This window comes from Apiospora phragmitis (genome assembly GCF_038363925.1).
Source record: "Apiospora phragmitis strain CBS 135458 chromosome Unknown utg000006l:1.0-5683423.0:1.0-5690449.0, whole genome shotgun sequence".
Classification (NCBI taxonomy): Eukaryota; Fungi; Ascomycota; class Sordariomycetes; order Amphisphaeriales; family Apiosporaceae; genus Apiospora; species Apiospora phragmitis.
The window spans coordinates 4,003,164-4,023,544 of NW_027117404.1; the positions used below are offsets into that span (position 1 = coordinate 4,003,164).

Genomic DNA, 20,381 nt, shown 5'->3' on the forward strand with positions numbered 1-20,381 from the left:
GGCTAGTTATCAAGCAGATGATCGCCGCTAGGGTCACGACTGGCACGTTAATATGTCTTTATGCAGCTTTTGCCGCCTCAGAAACCACCTTTGACCGTGTGGCAACCTTTTTTGCCAACGAGGATATCGGTATGTTCTCGTTCATTTCTACGTCCGCGATATCGGATTCGATTTCCTGCTGTATCCAAGAGCGGAGCTCGCTCGCGACCAGACTGTCCAGACCAAGACTGCCTGCCGTCACGGAGGGGTCGATATCGTCCGGGGGAATGGTCAAAAGACGGGACAGTTTCCCCACTAGGGCGTCGGTCGTGACTCTGACTGCGTCGTCTAGGCTGGTGGCTTGACGGAGCTCGCTCCGGATCCTTTGGCCGGAGCCGTCTCTTTGCGGCCCCTGCACCATGTGGTGCGTGTCGATGTTCATGATGTGGCCGAACTTGGCCTTGTCGATACGGGGGTACTCCGCGCGCGCCTGCGCCATCATGCCGCCCGTGGTAAGGCCGGTGATCAGCTGCGCGGCCGTCTCCTGGCCCGGCACGCTCTGCCCCGTGATGGCCGCCTGGAGGATGGCGAGCATCTCGTGCTCGCGGATGCCGGCGAACACCGAGCTGCGCATGTGCTCGTAGACGCGGTCGCTCGTCGTCTCTTCGGCTATGAACCCGACGCCCAGCATCAGGCCGATGTCGATGGAGCACGCGGGCAGGCCCTGGCCGCGCCGGTAGTGCGCGAGCGCATCCTGGTAGGCGCTGCCGGCGGAATAGTTGCCCTGCGCAAGCGCCCCGCCGACTCCGGCGGCCGAGGAGAGGAACACGAAAAAGTCCATGGTCTTGGGCATGTGTTTGTGCAGGTTCCAGCTTCCTTGCACCTTGACCCGCGTAACCCCGAGGAATTGCTCGTGCGTCATATTCTTGTAGATCTGCAACAAATACAGTCAGTCAGCTTACGGTTAGATCGAATCGGCAATCTGGGGCATATTATGGCTTACCCCGTCGCGAAGTACCATCGCCCCCTGTATTACGCCCCGAATCTCGGGCCAGGACTCGGATTGGCATCTGGCCAGACAAGCTAAGAGCTGGTCCTCGTTGCTAACATCGCACTCGAAGGCGGCAGCCTGAGCACCTCCCTCCCTCAGGCGACACAGAAGCTCACGTACGTTAGGCTTACTATCCCCGGAGCGCGAGAGCAGCAGGATATGCTTTGCTCCGGACTTCGCCATCCAATCGGCGATGCACCTGCCCAAACCACCACCGCCTCCCGCGATTACATAGGTTGCATCGGGCCGGAAGCGCATCGGGGCCATGAGAGGCGGAGGAGTCGCCATAATGGCATCATCATCGCGGGCTTCGAGAACAATCTTGCCCGTGTGCTTGCCCATCTGCATGGTTCGGAACGCCTCTTCGGTTTGCGAAAATGGATAGGACGTGATAGGATGCACCGGCCGGATCGTTTTATTGTCCAGCAAGTCCATAACTTCGGAGAACACGCGTGACGCAGTCACCACGTCGTGGTCGAGTAAATCGAGCATGTTGACCCCATGGAAGGAGACGTTCTGCAAGAAGGGCTCCATATCAATACCTGTGTTGCCCACGATATCCCTCTTGCCCAGCTCGACGAACCGGCCGAACCGTGCAATGCAGCGCCACGACCGATGCAGTTTCTCGCCCGCTAGCGAGTTCAGCACCACGTCTACGCCCTTGTTCTTGGTTAGGCGCATAACTCCCGCCGCGAAGTGGGTATCCCGGCTATGGAAGATGTTTTCGTCAGGGATCTTGTATTCGTTGATGAGAAGCTGCTTCTTCTCCTCCGAGGATACTGTCGCAAAGACCTGAGCACCGATGTGCTGCGCTAAGATTACAGAAGCCTGGCCTACGCCACCCGCTGCACCATGTACTAGAAGGCTTTCTCCGTGCCGTAAGCGAGCGATATTCGAAAGGGCATGGTGGGCGGTGCTATAGATAAGTGGCAGAGAGGCCGCCGTGATCAGGTCCATGCCCCGCGGTACAAGCTGAACCATGGATTCATCAGCAAAAATCCGGGTACCCATGGTACCTAGCTTCCAGGTCATAACAGCATCGCCCTCTTTCAACTTCGTGACGCTGTTACCGATGCGGCGAATAATGCCGCTGCAGTCTAACCCGATGGCTGGCAACTCAAGCTGACCCATCGCTGCCATGATGTCCAGGAAGTTAAGACCCGCCGCTTTGATCTCGATCTCAACTTGGTTCTCGCCAAGTTGGTTTAATGCGTTAGTGCTTCGTTCATCCCGAAAATGGAGGGTGTCGAGGCGCCCCGGCGTACCGACCGCCATGGTCAAGGACCGCCCCTCCTGACGAAACGGCATCTGGCGTGGTGCGGGCGATACATTCAGCTCCGTAACAATATCATTCATGTCCTTGTCTAGCATGACGCGCGGTACCATCGGCAAACCATTTCGCACAGCGACCTCCCAGTCAAATATCCCCCCTTTTTGGGCGTTGCAAGCCCTGATAAACACTCTATAGGCGGCAGAGACCGTTTCTTGCGAGGCTATCGGCGACTCGTAGTCAAGGTCGAGTGTCGTGAGGCGGCTTTCAATATCCTCGGAGCGAATGGACCTCGCCAATCCGGACATAAGACTCGCTGAGGGGTTTTCGCTCTTGACCGCCCCGCCACGCGTTACGTAGATGGTGTCGTGGGAGGCCAAGACGATGCGCTGAAGGGCTTCCCAGTCTTGGTCTGAAATGCTTGGAAGGTACGCTTCCTGTTTGGTAGCGTCGAGTAGAACCAAGGCGGAGTAATGGCTTAACTCAAGGTTCGTGGTCTCGTGTAATTGCCGCACCAGAACATTGCAGCCCTGGTCGACTAGCAGTTTGCTTAGCTGTTCTACAAAGGCCAAGACCTCCACATCGTGATGCTTTGGTAGGACAATGAGGGCCGAAGGAGTGATAGATTCGCATGAAGGCTGGCTGGCAGTTGTCGCGATTACTGAAGTACCAATATCACGCTCATTCTGGTGATCTCCAAAATCGAAGTCCACTCCAGTGAAGCCACTTGACTTCATCAACTCGTCCCATTGGCTTACAGTCAGTGTGGGACCATTGTGGCGGCCATCCTCTTCTCCTGTTTTGCGGTAACTCATTAGCACTGACTGGGTTATGGTTCCTAGGAAATGGTATTTCACTCACCGTACCACCAGCCCTCGAACGATCCCACGATCATGTGAAAATGCATCTTTTCGGCAGCGTTCGTGATTTCAGTTAGAATGAGTTTTCCGCCAGGCTTCAGGAGCTTTCGAGTATTTTCCAGGGCCTGTTTAATGGACTTGGTTGCATGGAGCACAAGGGCAGCAATAATTAAGTCATATGACCCTGGCTCGAACTGCTGCTCTGCAGGGTCTTGTTCAACATTCAACGGGGCAAAGTGCATGAATGGTACCCAGTGTGCAAGCTTCTGCTGCGCCTTCTCGAAGTAACCTGTACTGATGTCGGTAAACGTATAGCTCTCAAAGCGCGGAGGTACACCCCCGAGCCGCCGAGAGCTTGGAGCACCGGAAGTGAGGTGCCGGCGGTACCAGCGCCAACCTCCAGGATTTTCATGGTCGGGTTCTTATGGGCCATCAAGTCCACGTAGTTAGCCAACACACTGGATTGTACTTTGCCCAGTCCATCTTGGTAAAAGTTGCCGAGGATGTTATCTTGCATCAGAACGTCATGAGTTCGCACTTCCCCCCTCAAAATCTGAGGCAGGTGTCTTCCGTGCTGCACGAGGGCTGCGCCGTCCGCCGAAGAGCGCGATACGCGAGTCAGCAATTCATCTTCGGCCTCAGAGCTCATTCTAAGCCAGCCTGGTTCAGGACTACTGTCCAAGCCCCTGTGCAATGCGTGCGTTTGGTGCCAGTGTTCGCCCCGCAAGCCTTTTTCATGGCATCGCTTCATATACTCCCAAAAAAGCTTGAAATGCCCGACAAATGAGCTAGAGTGTTTGGGTGTAATCTCTGCTAGGACGCGTTTGATGATGATCAAGCATGCTCTCTCCAGCTCCAGCTCCAGCTCCAGTAATAGAATCTGATTTCCTTTGCCTCGGCTATCGAATCTGTCTCGACACAGCTTCTTGATCTCGCTCGAGTGCAATAAAGATATATCCAAGCCCCAGTGGAAACCCGAAATTAGTTTCCGGAAGCTCTGAGAGTTACGCGATGAGGCCAAGGCGGCAGCTTTGATATCCTCGACAATGACAAGTGGCTTGTTCCAATGCTTGTCCTGTGCCAGCACGACCAAATCCTTGCGCTCACCCGACGCAGCCTTCTTGGCACACGAGAAACCTGGCAACTCGATACCTGGTTCCGTAGGCATACTGGCAGACACGTACAAGCGCCCAATACCGGTTGGGACCATGGTAACGGATATGTCCTTATAAACAGTCGAGTAAGACAGGAAGCTCATTTGGATAATACTGTCTAATGTGGCCGGATGAATGACATGAGGATATTCGAAGTTGTGTTTCATCGTGCTCTTGGTGTCTGGGATCTTGATGGTGCATACAGATTGGTGGTCGCCTTTCTTGATGCTAACTAGGCCTTGGAACACCGGGCCGTATTGTAATCCAATTGATTCAAGGTTATCGTAGAATTGTCGAGGCTTCTGGTGGCGGGTGTATTCTCCAGTGATTCTCCCGTTTTCCTTCCTATACCCGGAGACCAGGATCTCATTCTCATTCGCGAATGATGGATTTCCGGTAGACTTGTAGTGTATGCGCATCAGGCCGGAGCAGTTGCGCTCCCATGACTCCCTCCGCGAGTAAAGTTGGAATTTCTGCCACAAGGGGGCGTTCGTGGACGGCCTCACGGTCAACATCGTTTCCACGCCGCCTTCATCGTCATCGTCAGGCACTATAAGAGCCTTGCCAATTACCACGCCCCGTAGCTCGTAGCCTTCTATCTCTCGAGCCGGGTCAGCTTTCTGGCACATGGCCTCGATTGCCATGATTACCATGCCCGTCGCTGGGTATAGAGTTACTCCTTGTACTTTGTGTTGTCTCATCCAAGGCACCTCACTCCCTTTCAGAATGTTGCGGAACCTAGGCTCATAATCTAGCGAATCGAGTGTCTGAGAGCCAAGGAGATCGGTGCGAGGATGTTTCCTAAATCGATGAGCGCTGGCCATATGCGACTCGAACCAGAATTTGGAACTATGATTCCAGCTAAAGGGGGGAGGTCGACCAAGAAGGGGGTGCTAGCAGTTGCTACGAGCCCGTTCACGGCTTTGATGTCGATGGGGTAGCCCAGTTGAAACAATTTGCCGGCGAGGGTCAAGGTCGTTTGCATAGCACACTTTCCCCTTTCCAGAATCGATTGGTATTTCAACTCTTTTAGAGGTGCTGAGTTGTCGGACCTATCCGTGAAGATCTGACGTAGTGGTTCGTGAAGTGCGCCATGAGGTCCGAGTTCAATGATCATGGTCGCAAAATCCTTCTGGTTATTTCGGCGTCGATTCTTGACGTTGACGTGGCTCTTTATCAAGGCTTGCATGCCGCCTAAGAAGTTGACTGGGCTTACCATGTTGTCGACCCAATAGTCTGGCCCTAGCATCTCGTTGCTGACAGTTCCCGGGTACAAAGAAGAGAACATTTTGGTTCTTTCTAGGTTCTGAGGCAGTGGTGTAATGTGGGCCAAAGCCTGGCGGTAGATTTCGGCCACGTGTCGCATGTGATTTGAATGGTAAGCAACATGAACGTTTGCCAGCTTGCGAGTGAAGTGACCTTCCCCGTCGATGATATTTTTCAACTTGTCAATAGCTTCTGCGTCTCCTGAAAGCGTTGTGCTTGTTGGGCTATTCACACATCCGACAACTACCCGATCCGGGACGTAGCGGTCGATATATGCAGCCGCGTCATCAGGTCCCAGACCAGTAGCAATCATTGCTCCGGCAAGTCCTACGTCGCTTGCCAGTCGCCCCCTATGGTACGCGATTACCCAGGCATCTTGGCGTGTGATGGCATTCTTAGCATATGCAGCAGCGATCTCGCCGCTTGAATGACCAATCACCGCATCAGGGAAAATATTCCATTGACGCAGAAGGTCAACCAAGGCCACCTGCAGCGCAGTGCATGCAGGCTGACTTATGTGAGCAAGTCCGAGGTGAGAATCTACCGAATCCCGCTGCAACTCTGCTGCAATGGTAGATCAGTATCGACTTAGTAGATCCATGGAGCGCAGTACTTACATTTGAGAGACCAGGATGCGCCTAGGCCTTTCATGTATGTGTCCGCCTCTTCTATACTTTGGTGGAAAACAGGGTTAGAGAGAAGCTCCCGCCCCATAGCATACCACTGAGCACCCTGCCCGGTGAAAACAAAGAGAAGAGGTGTCTTCTCGCTGTCCGGGGAACGCACTGGCTCTGCAATCGTATCTTCGAGGGCACTAATAGCCCCATCGAAAGAAGACGCGATCAGGAAGGACTTCCACGGTAGTCGACTTCGTCGAGAAGTAAGTGTATACACAAGTTTGTCAAAAACTTCCGGCGTCTGTTTAAGGTCGAGCTCATCAAGCCTCAGTCTAAGGCAGTTGGCATAGGCAATACACGTGCGGCCTATGCCCTCCATATCGTTGGAGCTTAAAGGGAGAAGACGAGGGATCGGTGAAAGTGCTTCGACGGGCTCTGACCCGCCACTAGTTGAAGGGTTCTCCAGCGCCATGTAATCAACAGCTTTGCCGAGGGACATCCCAGAGTCATCAGAGACCGCAGGAGATGACCCATCAGCAACTTGAACATTGTGATGTCCAGTCAATTGATTCGCCTTCATGTAGTGGTAAGCGTCGTCAATGATGACATGGGCATTGGTACCTCCATAGCCAAAAGAGTTGATGCTAATCCGACGAAGACCGGCTTCAGGCCAGGGAGTTAGCTCCGTAGGTACTCGAAGGTTCCAATCGTTCATGTGGATTTTGGGATTGGGCCTTTCGTAGTGAAGGGAAGGGGGGATCTTCCCGTGCTCCAACATGAGGATTGCTTTAATGACCTGTGTCAGGCCAGATCCACCCTCAAGATGACCGACATTGGACTTGATGGATCCCATATATACCGGGTCGCCACTCTGCCTTGCCCTTCCGAAGGTATTGCCTATGGCCTGCGCCTCAAGGGGATCGCCAGCAGCAGTGCCAGTGCCATGGGCTTCAATATAAGCCGTATGCGCGAGGCTTAGGCCGGCATCGGCGTAAGCCTTGCGGATAAGAACTTCCTGGGCGTCGGCAGAAGGAAACGTAATACCATTGGTGTTTCCATCTTGATTCACTGCCGAGTTTCTAATAATCCCACGAATAACATCACCATCCTCTAGGGCACGGCTGAGGGTTTTCAAAACACAAAAAGCAGCACCTGTAACCACCAAACATTAGCGATGCACCAACCATGCGCTTCTTGTGGGCCGGGACCTAACATACCCTCCCCACGAGAATATCCGTTGGCCTTGTGGTCGAAAGACCGAGACTTCCCGTCTGGGCTTAGAAACTGCAAGGATGCCATGACGCCCATCATGTCGGGAAGGAGTATGTAGTTGGTACCGCCAACCACGGCCTGGGGTAATATGTCAGTAGAATCCCAGAGCAATTATTATAAAACCACTGACCATTGTACTCTCCCCTGTTCGGAGGCTTTGACAGCCGAGGTGGAATGCGACCAAGGACGAAGAGCACGCAGTGTCAATACTGATACTTGGTCCCTTCATGTCAAAAAACCAAGAGATTCGATTTGACATCATGGCACTCCCAACTCCAGTACTCTCGTAAAGCGGCAGGTTTTCTCGATCACAGTTGAGCATGCCTTTGTAATCGTCTGTGAAGCTGCCAACATAGCATGAAATATTGGAGCCCCACACTTTCTCCTTCGGGATTCCAGCTGCCTCTGTTCAGTAAAGACTGTAATCATGTTTTTTTGGGATGTCGACTTACCGTTTTCCAGTGCCTCGTAGGTGCATTCGAGGGCCATTCGCTGCTGGGGATCCATAGCCTCGACTTCACTGGCGCGCAAGTTGAAGAACTGGGCATCAAATGCTGAGACATCACGGTCCATAAAGTGCGCCTTATTTACGTTGAGGGTTCCTTGGCGCTCACCGTGGGGATGGTAGAATGCCTCCACGTTGAAGCGACTGGTTGGGATCTTGGTCAGGGCATTTCGGCCTTCGCGGACCATATCCCATAGCTTTTGGGGGTTGTCGGCGTCACCGGGGAAGCGCCCGGCAATGCCAACAACGGCAATTGGCTCCGAGGGCTCAGGCATTGCGCCCCGAATGATGGCACACTGCGATGGATGAATCGGTCTATATGAATGGGTAGGCGGAAACCAATATGATGAGGGCTTACTCTTTTGCGAGGGTCAAAACCAAAGGATGGCTACATGTAGGTAAGTACTTTAGGTAGGTACTTACATGTAGTTAGACGGGGGTGGGGAAGGGAGGATGTCCTTCAAGTGTTCCAGCAGGTCAGACTTTTCTCTTATTCTTAACTGTAGGGCTGTGGATCGACCCATGCCTTAGAGTAGGGCAGGTACATAAGGGAGAGATTTGAAACATTAGCATTTCGTGTGACGCCTCATTTTTCGAGCTCTGGATCTGAAGGTACCTTATTCTGGGTCAGGTGAGCCTTTAGCCTTTCCAAGGCCGAAATGGCCCATGGTCAACCCAAAGCTAAATGTGATAAGGAGCTGTCGCCACGGTTTATCACGCGTGACATAGGTAATATTCGAACTACAGTTCGACCTTGTATGGCGCTACAAGATTAAGAATATAAGTTTGGCCGGTCGTAATCACGACTTATATAAACCCTTCTGAGGCGTTAACGTTCCTGGCTCCCCAGATGTCAGGGAGCTGTACAAGTTGCTTTTTATATTGAAAAGGCAAATTTAAAGAATTTTACTACTATAATAAAACCACATATTTCTCCTTCTTTATAATAAATTAAATCATTCATACAATATTTTTATTAAGAGCTGTACACATTAAACCCCATTGCTGACGGGGTTTCCTCCCCAATTCAAGTTAGCTTTCATCTAGAACGAAAGACAAGGTCGTCTAACAATCTCTATTGCGTCTTCTACTCCACTCCCTACCATGTCTCTCTCTTCGGAGGGATCTGATCGGAGTATCAGCAGTTGCAATAGACGTATCCTTGTGGTTGCAACTGCTGGCGGCTACCCCAATGCAGGTGAGTGGCCACGGCAAGTCACAAGTGATAACCACGACAAAGCTAATCAGTTTGATTCCCAGCACCCATGTTAGAGATCGCGCGGATACTTGCTGAGCGCGGCTACACCATCGAATTTGCCAGCTTTGATGGGCGCGAGGAATGGATTCAAAATTGCCCCCTTGTCTCTCGCTACCACCCGCTGGGGCCCGGGTTGTCCGTCGAGGAAGCAGACGCTCTCTATCTAGAGGTATGGAATTGGTCCAAGGCCGGCTGGGGGGCCAAGTTCGAATCGAGGAAGACTCTGGAGTCAACTTGGCCCCAAGTATATCGAGGGCTGTCCGAACTAGTACAGGATGCAGAAAGTCGACCGCATCTTATTCTATCTGACTACTTGGTCGATGCGTCGCGGGACATCAGTTTCGAGCACAGCATACCGCTTGCAATGCACTGGCCCCAGATGCCCACAGCAATGCTGAACGCACCGTACATCCCCGGCACTCCAGGCCTTCAAGTCGGCGTTCTCTCGTCTGAGTACGCTACTCTCTGGCAGCGCTTCCGTAGCGCATTCTCTATCTATTTTGCCTTGCCCGCCTTTGTACGTTACTCCATATGGCGAGAAAATATGCGCAAGAAAGCCGGAGTGTCGCGTTCCCTGCCCACGCTATCAAAGCCCGACTATCTTTGCCTCGTCAACTCCATGTTTGGCATGGAAATACCCAAAGACTTGCCACCCAACGTTGCGGCTGTAGGTCCGATCATCTCACAGCAGTCTAGGCACCTTGAGGAACCTTACACCAGCTTCCTCGAGAAGCGATCCAGAGTGCTCTATATATCCTTCGGTACTCACTTGGGCCTGCCTTGGCCCATAGCGCAGAACCTGCTGCTCGGAGCGCTGGCTGCACTTGGATCGGGCACCATTGATGGCGTTATCTGGCCGATGAAATCAGCGGCCCGCAATCACCTGCACCACGACGCCACCATCCCCGTACGCCATCCGCAGTCCAAAGTCGTCCAGATGATGACCATTTCGGAGCTGTTGAATGGCGCCCATCCTTCTCTATTGTTTGTTGACCGTGCGCCTCAGCAGGCTCTCCTCCAGGATGACCGCGTCGTTGCGTTCCTTAGCCACGTTGGCGCTTCGTCAGCAAACGAAGCTCTCTACGCCGGTGTACCACTCATCACCATGGCCATATGTTTTGATCAAATACAAAATGAGTTGCGTCTCAAAGAAGCGGGTGTTTCCATCGCTTTGGACAAGGATGCCTTTACGGCTGACGAGTTTGAAACGGCCATTAGAGATATTGTGGAAGACAAGTTGGCGCATGGCCCAATCGCAGCCAGCGTGCGTAGAATGATGGGAATTGCTCGCATTTGCTCGCGTCGAAAGGTATTGGCTGCAGACTTGATCGAAGAAGTCATAGCCGATGCCGAAGGGCGCAAGTGTGAGGAGATGGCCAAGAGTCGGGGCGTTGAGGGCAGAACCTACTACAAGGGGAGAAAACGGCACTTCCATCTGCAGACAGCCGATGTAAGGATGCCCATTTGGAAATCCCGGAACTGGGACTTGTGGGGGGTCTGCCTGTTGGCAATCTCGTGCCTTTTTGGGCTGGCCTTTGGATTTATATGGCCTCTTGTGCGATAGGGTTTCATGCGTATGTACTTACATGTAGGCAATATCGTTTCTATCTACCCGGCTGGGTGGGTAGTAGGCCTAGAATTGCTCATATCCGTATGATATGTCAAGCACAATATAACCTATTTAGTAAGATAAGCAATCAACTACATCTTTAGGCATGAGTCCTAGGTGCATAATGACATTCAGGGGTAGGCAGACAGCTTTCAAATCTTTGAGTAGGTACTAGTCATTCATTAGAAGTAGATAAATCTAGGTAATCTTTATTAGAATCTCGTCAAGGCTATGTAACTTAGATCCTGTAACATACGTGAAAGCAGCCCAAGATACTGCCATGTATGAAACTGCTTGTCCTTGCCGTTTTGACTCGCCACTTCTTCTCTGTGGCCTGTCTTCCTTCTCAACTTTGCTTCAATAAAAAGTTACGTCTGACCAATTTAGCAGAGACGAGAAGTCTAGAATGAGCAGGTATCTCCAGATGAAGGTTCACTCGGCCCAGTCATCCAGAGTACTTGAGACTTAGCAGGTATGAGGTCTTATTGCCCTTCCTAGCGCTACATGTACTGACCTAATAAGGTACCAGCTATCACAAATCATTAATTAAGTATGCTTTGCATGCGTGAAATTTTTCTACGATAACAAGTGGACACCTAATCCGTTTGAACAATTTTCAACGGTGTCGAACCAACTTCGGGGGCTTCCATCCGACGCGACTACCAGTAAACACAGTCGTCAGCCAAATTCTCATTCCCGCCTGCATTGCATCCTGATTCTGCACACTTGGTTGGGCAGTTGATTACCATGAACGTCCTTTGCTTCCACGGCATGGGGCGCCAACTCGGATGTCTACGAGATTCAAACCGCGTCCATTAGGGCACAGCTCGGAAACCCCCACGAATTATTATTTATCGATGGCCAGATCGAATGCAATGCTGCTGAAAGAGTAGAAAGAGTCTCTGCCGGGCCCTTTTTCTGCTACTACGACAAGCCGGTACAGGAGCGCCTGCAGCAGGCCTAAGATCTCCTCTACGACGTCATTCGGGAGGACGGGCCCTTTGACGGGATCCTCAGCTTTTCACAGGGCGCCGCGCTTGCGGCCCCCTTCCTCCTGCATCACCGGGAGAAGCACCCTTATGGACCGGAGCCATTCCAGCTGGCCGTCTTTATGGGCGCCACCCTCCCCTTCGATCCACAGTCCCACGCCCGCGCCGACCAATACAACACCGTGATCTACCCTCAGACTGGCGCCGTCTCGGTCCGCGACTGGAAGGCTGAGGATGTGGTCGAGACGTTGCATATTAACGACTTCATCGCCCCTCCCGCGCCCGGCGACGTCGTCCTTCGACGCTTTCATCCGGAGCGAGAGGATGCAAGGATCACGATACCAACCGTGCACATCATGGGATCCCGAGACCCCTTCTATCCGCAAAGCCTCGTGCTCGCGCAACTGTGCTCTGGACATGTCGATATAGTTGATCATCAGCAGGGGCACCTACTTCCACACAACGTTAGCTTTACGCGGCAGGCGGTTGCATCCATGGAGCAGTGTATGAACAAAGTGATATTTAGATGCTAGGCGTTGTGCATTTTTTGTATCTCATTGTGCAACTGATGGCTTGTATCTACTCAGCTGGCAGTTTGTTGTCGAGTTAATTCATGAAAAGAGAAGAGAAGAACAATAACTGAGTATTCCTAATAAGTGAGAAGGAAGCTAATACGGGTCAAGACTCTAGCTATTAGAATCTTTGAAGCCAGTCAAAGGAGTTGTTCATATTGTTATTTGGCTGAGCCCCTTTGTTGAAATAAGGCTTTGAGCCAGGATGAGACTAAACAATGGGATTATGGAATAGGTGAGTGAGACTTGACTTCTTATATCTTGAACCACATGCATTGTTTTCTACAAATAGTTCTTTCGTCACATGGTAAGTTTCAAATGGACGGCCGATACATATATCATATCAGCATGGCAGTGAACAACAGATAGATACAATACTATAACCAATAGGAACCCGCCACTGGCAAACGTCATGTCAGCCATTTCTCCGGACCTACCCTCTCTCCAGGCAACGTCCGTTACCCCCTCAAGCAGCTCTGAAGGAGCACTATGCTCATGTGGTGGCACCAAGGAAAAGGGCTGGAAGTGCGGCAGGTGCCAGAGTGAGTATAGACACCGTTTATACAAGGACAGGATTGCGATGAATATGTACGCCAACTGCGTTCAGAGACCTTGTGTCCAAAATAGAACTCATTGTCGTGAATGCCTTAAGAAAGACGCAGACTATCAGAAAGACAAGCACATCGTGGCTCGCGATTCGTCTTGTTTCAGATGCCATTCGGTTGTACGATGCACGAACAGCCTCTACTGTAAAACTTGCATCAAGGCGAACAACCAGGAACGAAACAACAATAGACGAGTTCTCATTGAGCGGGGCCTCTGGTCGCTTTGTGGTTGTTCTTCCGCTGAGCCTACTTCCAAGTTTTGCAAGGATTGCCGTACGGGTAGAGTAAATTGGGACGATTCAGTTTGGAAAGGTATCTGTGCGGCTTGCCACGAGCCCTGGAGTCATAAGGATGGTTATAGGACCTGCCAGAGTTGCCGAATGACACCGATGAAACGGAAGCAGGCTGTTATTGCACGAGCAGCGACAGAGGCTCCTAATGGGAATGAAGCCCCAGAACCCGTTATTGAAAGTTATCGCGCTCGGTTGCTTCGAATCTATAACCTCTTGAACCGAGTATAGACTTTCCTTCTATATTTCTCATGGCCCCATCGAGTCGAACCTTAGGATGGGAGTTGTACCGAGGCAAATTGCTTATTTTCTCTAGCCCCTTCCCCTTTACTCTAACCACGGCGATTAATGGAAAGCTGTAGTTTCTCACTCAAAGGCTGAAATATAATCTTAGTAGCCTAATCATGTTCTTTCATTTCCCTAAGCGTGTTGAAATATTACATTCGTGAGTTCCGTGATCACAGTTGATTAAATCGGCACAACCACTTGCTTGTCTGTATTGTCTTGTCGCCCCTTACAGTATTATAGCATTACAGACGCCAAAACTTCTAGCTGCTTTGAGAATTGATGCCATCGCCGTGGATCTGTCTCTAGGAGTGTTGCTGATCGGAAATCTGTGAGACTCTTAACCGGGGAATGTCGAGCTCGATCTAAAATCTGGGCGACATACCCTCAGCGTCCCAGCTTGCTGCTATAGGCACAGGAAATTTATGACGAGCATGCTTTAATCGGCGCAGAACGAAGGGCACCCCTGAAAACTTCGGCCGGTCCTCTATGTACGTATCTACTCTAGTTGATCTAGGGCAAAGTGTAAAGCAGCGGGGCTTTGGGTGTCCTGAAAACTACGCAGATGAATCAAAGAAACCACTCAGAGCATCAGAGCTCGGAGAAGACTTTGAGGATCGTAACGTACTGTATTATGTGTAAGTTATCATCCTCTAGGATTCCATGATTTTCCCTGGACGCAGGATTGTTACCTCCGTGCTGGCTAAGTACTGGCAGGCCTGGGTGATGCTCAGAAACTTCAGGTCCTTCAGACTATTCACATCGTCTTACCTAAGACAAATAGCAACCTTCCTGACAATTGAAGCACATGGAGTCAAATAGGAAATCATGAGGATGAGGATGAAGCAGCAAAGGGACCATTGCTTAGATATTGGAGTGTGGAGCGGTGTTATTGTGAATACGGGCTCTGATATACAGGGCTTTCAATGGGAGATTTGATTGGGGGCTGTGAGAATGTTTAGCGTATGGCCGGTCGAACATGTAATTGACTCCTGGAAAGGTTTTCCACAGGCTTTCGGAGGACCCTTGAGGGTCAGTGTTAAATATCGAAAATGAGGCAATGGAGAGAAGAAGTAGCCCAAAAGGCCGCAATGTGCTCCAAGTTCTCTTGTTTTCTATGTGTTGTCTTCATGAGGTTTTAATTTAGTAGCTCCATGTTTTCCGAATCATGATGTTGCCAACCCAGGGATCTGATCTGATGTCTCAAAAGCCGCAAGTCCTAGATCTTCAGGGCCCCTTTTTATAGCTCCAGGTACAGTCCGGGTCGGCTACTACCAATCAATCAAGCGATCCTACTGTCAATGTACGAAGTGGAATCAAAAGAAGCCTCACCTGAAGAGCACAGTGATCCAGCTGGTCCGATAAGTCCGCATGTACAGTGCAGAGAGTTTTGGTAGATACGAAACGAGAAATCTTCACGTACATAGTGCTACCCCTAAAACAGCAATAACCCATGATTGTCACTAGATCGACCCCATCCAAACATTGAAGCGCGAGTCGCTACGTGTACACACATACATACATGTACATAGATCTCAAGGGGGGTGGGTGTGGGTAGCTGTGTGCTTTATCGTTGGCTGAGGTTGTAGTGAGACAGACCGGGCTAAACGGCTGAACCAAACTTGAGCACACTTTGGGTCGAAACAGACCGGAAAGCTACACACAACGAACCACTGGACTGTGTGAGCCCTAGATTGCCCAGGCAATATCCGCCTTTGGTAGCGTTACGCGGCACAGATCGGCATCCCCATGCAGCCATTGCTGCTGCTGCTGCCCATTCGACTCAGGAGAGCGAGGCAAGCACTTAAGGGGGAAGGCGCTCAGCATGCCGGCCCAGACGAGTTTGGAAAAGGAGGTACCGGTAGGTAAGAGGGGGTTGCGATATCATTACCGAACCGAGATCCGATTGTCATTGGGGGACCAGATGGAAGCCAGGAAAGAGAAACGAGCGGTAAGAACTGCAGTAGTGTTCTGTCTCATAATGATGTGTATGCTGCTTACTACCGCCGCATAGAGCTGCCAACAGAAGAGCTTGCTGAAGTTCGTACCTTAAGATTGGGCGCTTCCCCCCACGCTCTTCCGACGCTCCATCTTGATCCAACCATTGTCCATGTCTATTAGCACCTGGTGTTTGCCTGGAAAGAATGAGCCTCATGCCGTGAATCAACCACCACGACCACGATTGGACTGAACACACGATAAAAGTATTGCTGTGACGAAAAGCCATCACACATATCGAACGACCGCGATTCCTTCGCCGAGAAGCGACCCGAGACCGACAAAGAGATGCGTCTTTTCGCAAGTAGAAGCTTCAGAACCAAGAACTCTGATGGGTGTTCAACCGAGCTACAAGAGGTGAGCAAAGAAATATGTATAATGAGCCGCCTCGCAAGGATGACACGTGTCCATATGCGCCCATACCGTTGCCGTCAATCTACCGACAGAGTGCCGTCACGCCTAAGGCCGTACCCTACGACGATCGATCTACCGACAAGCGAGCTCCACGTCCTGGAATCCCATAGAGGCAATCGAAAAGGAAAAGGAGAATGGATGGATGTGCATGACCCAGGGGAAAAGGTGGGCGGCCATAGTGCAGGCAAAAACGGAAAGAAATATTGCAACCCTATATCTGAAATATATATATGTTGGAATTGACTGATGACCCAAGATGGGAATAATGTTCTGGCGATGCTATATTTGAGAGATACCTATTATTCATGCGATTGATCCTCTCGGATGTTAAATCCTCGATGCTACCTCTACTACACCATTCTCGCTACATTCACTTTCAACTGTACTTTGTTGGCAGACCCGGAAGCCACGGCAGAGAGTGCGGATGGGCTGTCTTCAGTTTACCGCAAGGCCTTAGATATACGCGGTCGCATAAAGGGAGACATTCACAAGTGTATCTTAACATGCTATCATAGGGGCTTGGAGGCTTGACTTATTGCTGAGCAAAGACCAAACCTCACTTCGCGCAGGGTTCAGAAACATTATAATCCAGATGGTTTACTTAGTAGAGTGGTTTTACATGATGCCATGATCATCGCTTAATTTCGTCCTTCCATTAAGCGAGGCAGTGTCGCTCTCGAGTGTCAGCGCATGAATCCCAATTGCTCCTGGCGAGGAGGCGGGACGGCAATTCTATGTGCATGGGGAGAGGCGGATGACCCTCTTCAAGTTCGTCGGCTGCGGGCACCCGGGGATACTGTCCGAGATCCACGGACAACATGCCTCTATAATTCTACTCACCTGCTCTAGACATTTTCGATCTATGGTAAGCTCTTTGGCAAGCTCCTTGCCATAGTTGCATCGTCATCTCATCGCTAGTCATTAACAATATGTACATGAATCGTTGGTATACGTGTTCCCCATTGAGAACTCCAACGACGACCCCGGAGTGGTAGCAGAAGGACTGACTGGTGGTCACTGCCGCAATGGGCGCTCATTTGACCAATATCTTAAGCATCGGCACGGGTAGCAGCTCGATTGGCGGCACATTGCAAAGCTGGACAACACACCATGTCGCATTCTATGATTAGCAGCTCTCGTTTGGCAAAATTATATGGGTGATGAGCAAGGCCACGTGGAGAAGTTCCTCAAGAGACCATTGGGCCAAAGTGAGTGATTATCATGAGTATCTGGTGTTGCAGTGGACATCCGCCTCGACGCGACAACAGGGTGTCGAAACATCGCGCACAACGCAACATCGGGCATTAGCACGGAGCACAATTGATATGTAGAGACGAAGGTGACGTTGCAGTGCCACCTATAAGAGGCAGCCGTATTCTACAAGCTCATCAAGGATGTCAGCTTGGTCTAGCGAGGGGGGACGGAATGACGATGTGGCTAGAACGCCTGGGGCGCAATTTCTCGTTTGGGTGTCGCGGATGCTGCCAGGTCATCAGCCAGGGGCGGGAAATAGGTTGTGATAATTGGGCTTATAAGAACGTTCTTTGCGATGGTGCGACGAATAATGTCCATAACATATGACCGTTATAGCCCCTGATCAAAATGACGGGTAGTTTGGTTCGAGGGGCAGGAGCCGGCTCCCCACCAACTTGATTGCATCTTACCAACGAGTCTGGAGCTGGAGGCTTCCGGGATTCAGCAATAATCCGGCACCGGCAGAATTAACAAATGACTCCCTGCGTTTGAAAATACCACTCTTGTCAAGTTGCATACATGTACATACTGCATAAAGTATGCATACCTAGCAGGGGAATTGCCGTTCCGAGTGTCAAAGCTCCGAGCTGCCACAGAGCCAAATGGAGCTGGTAGTCGGGGAGAGCAGCACAACCTCCGAGCCGGGTTTCGCAATGGATGTCGAATGTCGCGGCAGGCTACGGTCCGAATCAAGGTAAGTGTCCTCGGCATGAAAAGCAACAGTGGTTTGGTTTCGCGACAATCACACGCGTTAGTGCCGGAGCTTTGCCGCGACAATCAGACAACGTCAGCATGGTTGATCTCCAGGCTCTTGTCTTCTCCGACATTGACAAGCAAACAAAGAGAGGGGGGTCTGACAGCAAACGAGAGATGTGAGAACGTGGCCTGGGCTGGTTCCAATCCCGCCCTTGACCAGGAACAAGAAGTAGGTAGGAGAGGGAGACGAAACGAAACCCTGAGCCTATCAGCGGATTCGATTTTGGCATCGGAGCGGGTGACTTGCATATGGCAAGCAACAAGGAGCATACGGCAACGTCTGATAGCTTCTTCCGCTTTGACCATAATAAGGCTGATATACGCCCACCACACCATCAAAGCGTCGGTTTCCTTTCATGCATCATCGCTTACCGCCGTTAATGCAGCGCCAAGAAGGCGCGGGCTGCAGAGGAACATGCAATTAATTGATAGCTCTAACTGACCACTGCTTTTGCCATTTATGACACAGCCAAGTCAACGCCGTAAGATTCATAAGCATATTAACCGGATGAGGGCATTGTTGATAGGAAGAACTGTGCCATAACAGTTGCGCATATCATTTATGCTTCTAGGACACAAAGCAAACAGCAGGTATAACGATGTAAGGATATAGGCTGTTAAGAACGGTCACAGATGAAACCCCAGTATTGTTGGGGCAAAGCAAGGCGTATTGTAGATGTGCAAGTAATATGAGGTTGGAGGGAAAAGAACCAGAATAAAGATGGAAAAAGACAAATGGTTGAGAACTCGTAGCGATCATTAACCCGTCAAGTGCCGAAGGTACATGTGCTTGGGTAGTTAGAAAGATAAAACAAATAAAAGAAATTAAGCTCGATCATTATTCCGTCAATGCGGCACTTGGTGTGATCAATGGGCATCTCACTCGAGCTACCCTGCGCGTATATGAAAGGTGGTGAAGTTGGACAGGCCAACCTGGTATACCGTTATCAAAGGCCGAACTTTCGCACGTGGGAACATAATTATGTTTGCACATTAGAAAAGCTAGAGGGAAAAGGCAAGTCTCATGCAGCAGGGACGCAAGCCAATTTGGCCCATGTCTCCCTCGTCGGGAAATAAACATGCTGTGTAATGTGTCGGACGGGAATCGGCAGCTGCCAAAAGATCCAGAGCGGGTGTCAAATCTAATCCAAAAGGCTCTGTTAATGATGGTGTGGCAGGGCGTTTGACACATAAGTAGGCTCAAGCTCGACAAGAGCATGTCTGGATTGCAGGGCAGGGCATGAAGATGGAAGAAGGTCGAGAATGATTGATTGTCTGGGGGCCGGCCGTGGATGGGAACAATGCGGTAGATCGAGGGCTAGAAGATAATAGACATGCTGCCAACATGCATGCTGCAGACTTGACGTGCCGGTCCACGTCGGGCCGCTAGACTAGGGAAAATGGACGATGAGGGTCACTACCTATGGGGCTGGTGAAACAGACAGCGGAGATGATGGGAGCGGGAGAATGCCGTCCCGCCGATTTTGGCGTGTAACCGAATCGAGTGAGGTGTGAGGGAGCTCGATCGGGTGGTATTAAGAATCAAGATCGATTTGATGAAGGAGAAGGGGACGTCGCAGTTGACATGGATTTGACGTATCGAAGCCCGTTGTCGACGGTCCCATTGCAAGCATTACTGATGCGGTTGATGTTTTCGTCTTGTCTTTTGCCCCCTTTTTGAAACCGCTAGCACTGACATTGGACGGTCGGGCGCCACTTAGCAATTATGTTAACGCCAGCAGACAGAGCGGTCAGTGGCTGCAACCCCCACTGGCTCCAAGGGACCCCAGGGCTGTTATTGGCTGTTGGTGCTGTCAGAACAGAGTTGGGCCAGCACTGATGATGATGATGATGCTATCGCACAGTACCTTACATACTTTACATAATCCAACATATCACTCATCTCATCTATTTTTGACGTGGCAGAAACCCCAGTCAATATCGTAAGACAGCTGAGCGTGTGATTTCTTTCGGGCACTTGTAGCTGTTAGCTTCGCAGTCGTGGCGTTCCAGGACAGCAGCATGATGCATACATGTACATACCTACCTACGCATGCGCATATGCATTCAGTGCCTGAGCTGTCAAGAAAAATGAACAAGATCGGCCCTGCAGACTTCCCGAAATGGGCTGCTTGGGTTTGTGGAGAAGGCCTAATTCGGGCTGGCGTGCAAGGCGGTTTCCTGCGTCGTACCCAGTCGCCAGTCGAGGGGGTTGGCGATCATCCCATCTCATTCAGCACCAGGATCCGAAAGGGTGTGGTGTTGAAGAGGCAAAGCGAGCGCCCTCCCATGCCACATCTTTTTTGTCCTAACCTATCTTTTCTCCCTCTTGTCGTTCCGAGCAGCCTTGGCGACCACTCGGGACTTGTATCCCGCA

At 51.0% G+C, this 20,381-nt stretch overlaps 2 protein-coding genes across 2 annotated transcripts; one reads left to right on the forward strand and one right to left on the reverse strand.

Moving 5' to 3' along the window:
- Positions 1-58: 58 nt before the first annotated feature.
- On the reverse strand, positions 59-8,249 carry PG994_006478 (uncharacterized protein; the record flags this gene model as incomplete). Its single annotated transcript, XM_066857887.1, has 9 exons — positions 59-913; positions 983-3,096; positions 3,162-3,449; positions 3,548-5,081; positions 5,195-6,144; positions 6,198-7,349; positions 7,415-7,547; positions 7,600-7,874; positions 7,922-8,249. 9 exons carry the CDS (start codon positions 8,247-8,249, stop codon positions 59-61), a joined length of 7,629 nt encoding a protein of 2,542 aa, XP_066717156.1.
- Positions 8,250-9,078: 829 nt separating this feature from the next.
- PG994_006479 (uncharacterized protein) lies at positions 9,079-12,363 on the forward strand (the record flags this gene model as incomplete). Its single annotated transcript, XM_066857888.1, has 4 exons — positions 9,079-9,172; positions 9,235-10,682; positions 10,797-10,806; positions 11,807-12,363. 4 exons carry the CDS (start codon positions 9,079-9,081, stop codon positions 12,361-12,363), a joined length of 2,109 nt encoding a protein of 702 aa, XP_066717157.1.
- Between the last annotated feature and the right edge of the window lie 8,018 nt (positions 12,364-20,381).